This window comes from Hipposideros armiger, unplaced genomic scaffold (genome assembly GCF_001890085.2).
Source record: "Hipposideros armiger isolate ML-2016 unplaced genomic scaffold, ASM189008v1 scaffold_15, whole genome shotgun sequence".
Classification (NCBI taxonomy): Eukaryota; Metazoa; Chordata; class Mammalia; order Chiroptera; family Hipposideridae; genus Hipposideros; species Hipposideros armiger.
Genome location: NW_017731365.1, coordinates 4,805,827 through 4,809,554, shown reverse-complemented (window position 1 = coordinate 4,809,554; position 3,728 = coordinate 4,805,827). Strand labels below are relative to the sequence as shown.

The window sequence follows — 3,728 nt, the reverse complement described above, 5'->3', positions numbered from 1 at the left end:
CTGTAGAGGGCAGTGTCACTGGCCCTCATATGTGGGATCCGAACTGGGGCCCTCTGGCGTCCCAAGCCAGTTCTTAACCATCGTGCCACTCGGCCGGCCCCTGTAGGGATAATTTTAAGAAACAAATTCAACAGTCAAATGGATTATAAATATTTTCAGGCTAATTACCTTTGGCTTGGGTTTAATGCATAAACAGACAAAGCCTTTCAGGTCGTTTGCTTCCTTTTCCTTTTGTTTTATAAAACTGTTTTTTGAGGCCGGTCAAGTGGCTCAGTTGGTTAACAGCTCGAGCTCTGAGCAACAGGGTCGCGGGTTCGATTCCCACATGGGCCAGTGAGCTGCCCCCGAGCTGAGCTGCTGAGCTGCTAGCAGGTGGCAGGACGTCTCAGCTGATGAGAGCGTGCGTGCATGCGCCTTTAGCAAGAAGGTTTCCAGTTTGATTCCCTCATGGGATGGTGGCCACACCCACCTGCAACTAAGGTTGAATGCAGCACCTTGAGCTGAGCGGCCATGGGTTGCTGAAGGGCAGCCGGACAGCGACTGAACTTGGAGCTGAGCTAGCTGCGCCCTCCACAACTAAGATTGAAGGACAACAACTTGGCTGTTTCCCTCACCCAATTCCCCAATAAAATCTTAAAAAAAAAAAAAATTTTTTTTTTTTTCCCATCAGGCGCTAAGCCTTGAGTATTAGTCTCCCCCCTTATGCTCCCCATTGTTTCCCTTCTACCTTGGGGCCTTGAGCTTTTTTATTTCACCCTCCTCCTTTCTCTTTGTCTCTGCTATATGGAGAAAGTTCTCTCAGTATTATTACTTCTACTTTATTCACTGGGGTAATTTTGTGTCTTAACACTAAAAACAACTGAGTTACACATTTTAAGAGGATGAATTTTATGTTATGTGAATTATATGTCCATAAAAAAACAGTAAAAATTTTTTTTTATTGTGTCTTTGCTTTCTGGGAGAAAACAATTGTGAGAAGCAGTGGTATGTACAGACTACTTTTCCAGGGTTCCAAGACTGGAGGATTTAAAATAATCATATGTTTTTTATTCTTTATTTTTCTTCTACAAGTAGGTCAGAAGGAATGTCAGAGCAGTGTTCTGCAGTATAAAGTGTTGGGCTGTTCTTTGTGTGTGTGTGTGTATTACTTTTTTTAAACCTTGAGAGCGGTTGACAGCTGGGAGAAGACTGTTGTCCAAAGCAGCAGCTCTGAACAAGATGTTACGGTTTCTGTGCAGGCTTCGTGGAGAGTGCAGAAGAGCCCTGTGATGGCTACGAGGTGGTGCAGACCCCGCAAGGTTTCCAGTGTACCGTGAAGGCCCCCAGCCTGCTCTACAAGTGAGTGAGGCCCCTGGCAGCTCCATGGGGAGGCGCTTCTAGGAAATTCAGCAGGAAGCTAACTCTTCTCACTTCCACACTTAATTTCTGGGCTTGATTAATAATGACAAAATAGTTTAGTGTTTTATGTCCTAGAAGCTCTAAGGCCTGATTACAGATCAGTTTCATTATTCCATATGTATTTTGGGGAATTCCTGTTGATTTTGCCTCTTACAGAACTTTCGAATCCACCACTTATCTCTCTGCTGCCATAGCCTACTTACTGGTCTCTCCACATTGATTCTTGCTCTCCTCCCAATCAGTTCTTCACATTGAGGGTGGAATGATCTTTTCAAAAGGCAAATCTGATTATTTATTACCTCTGCTTAAAAACCACCAACATCCTTCCATTGAAGATGGAATTTTATTCTGTTAGATTAATGGCCAAAATCTTGAACATGATTTAGTAGGCCCTGCATTTCTCAATCTCATCTCATACCGTTCTTTCCCTGGCCTTACACTTAAGCCCAACTGGTTTTCTCAGTTCCTCAGATGCATCATGCTCCTTCCTGCCTTAGAGCTCTGGCTTATGCTGTTCCCTTTGCCTTATAATCTCTCCTCTTCCTTACCTAATTATATTCTTCTTCCTTAGGGAAGCCTGCTTTTACACCATCATCCCCACCAACCACATTCATTATCCTACTATGTATTTTTATAACACTCACCACTTTTCCTTTGTAGCATTTTTTTTTTTTAAAGATTTTATTGGGGAATTGCAGGAGGGGAACAGTGCTTGGGAATTGGGGTAAGGCGAACAGACAAGTTGCTGTTCTTTTGTTCTTCAGTCTAGTTGTGGAGGACGTTGCTTCACTGGCCCATGTTGGTATTATCATTGTGCTCTTCCCAGGCGAGGCAGATCGGTCACCGGCCTCTGGACAGCCGCTCATGGTGGCTCTTGGCAGCTCACACCGGCTGCTGGCCGTTCATGCTGGCTGCTGGCTACACAGGGTAGCTTATGGCAGCCCACTGCAGCAGAGGCTGCAGTCTATGCCATCGCCGGCGGACTCACGGCAGCCCAGCTTCAGGTCGAGCTGTTGTTCACCATCTTAACTGTAGAGGGCAGTCACTGGCCCTCATGTGGGATCCGACCTGGGGCCCTGATGCTCAAGAGCTGGTGTCCCAAGCAAGCTGTTAACCAATGCGCCACTCGGCCGGCTCCCTTTGAAGCATTTCGCAGTCATGTGTTTATATTTATTTCTGTGCTATTTGATGTCTCCTCCACAGGATGGGAAGCTTCTGAAAGGCAGGCATGTGTCTTTTCCATTAACCCCTAACTCTTATTGAAGACTGATGTGCTTTTTCCAGGATCATCTTTATAAATTGCTTGGAAACTTCGTGAGCACTTAAATCTGTGCTTTTGTGCCCACGTTCTGTCCCATATTAACCACTAAGATGGCTAGCTTATGTGGCTAACTGGCTACTTTGAGGCTTCCACCTTTGAGAGATAGGCTGGTCTAGAAAGTCCATAAATTCTTTTTCTGTGTTGTACCAGATGAGTTAGGTCTGTCCAAGCTCCTCTGAGAGGAGATCTACAAATGTGGAATCATATACCTTTAAGCCTCAAGAGGCAATAATTTCATTTTCATTAAATTTGAGAGAATTATGAAATATCTATTAAGGATGAAATTCTTCTGGAAACCCTGACAGCTCACTTTCCAATGACATTTTCTTCTAAGACACATGATTTGAGAAAGTCATGGCTCAGTTTCCTGATAAAAGCGGTATAGCATGTCTTGTTTAATGTGTATACCTGCTACGGCTAAGGTGTGTAAACATTCCTTAATTTTTTATTCTAACTTGATCTTTTGAACATATTTTAAATGTTCACTATGTACCAGATGACTTTCATATTAGATTAGATACTGATTCTGCTAAGTCCTAATTAATAGGTAATATGGAAATCACCTGTCTAAACTAGGTATCTGTATTATTGTAGTGAATGTCTTAGACTTTCCATGAAACTTCTTTTGAGCCTGGCTAAATTCTTAACTGGAAGGATGCCCTTATGGGCTTAATGAGGATGGCAAGGACTGTACTGAACTATGTGTCAGTTACTGGGAAGCCCTTTTATATAGGATCACATTTAATCCTTAAAACAACCTTATGATACATAGGTATTATTCACTCCATTTTCATGAGTGAGGAAATAGACTTACAGTGGTTAAGTGACTTGTCCAAGGTTTGTTTGATCCTAAAGCTTCTTTAACCTCAACCACTTCCCTTTCTAAGGTGTGTAGACTTTTTTTTAAGATTTTTTATTGGGGAATTGGGATGGGAACAGCGCTGGGGAATTGGGGGAAGGGGAACAGACAAGTAGCTGTCCTTTTGTTCTTCAGTCTAGTTGTGGAGGA

The 3,728-nt window shown here is 43.2% G+C and overlaps 1 protein-coding gene across 5 annotated transcripts in view; it reads left to right on the top strand.

Annotated features, from left to right (window-relative positions):
- The window catches only part of ASCC1 (activating signal cointegrator 1 complex subunit 1), a 124,827-nt gene that overhangs the window by 2,664 nt on the left and 118,435 nt on the right, over positions 1–3,728 (top strand). For all 5 annotated transcript variants that reach the window (XM_019625483.1, XM_019625509.1, XM_019625500.1 and 2 more), the window contains exon 3: positions 1,239–1,338. In XM_019625483.1, the coding sequence (XP_019481028.1) occupies positions 1,239–1,338 (100 nt within the window). The remainder of the gene's footprint in view (positions 1–1,238; positions 1,339–3,728) is intronic.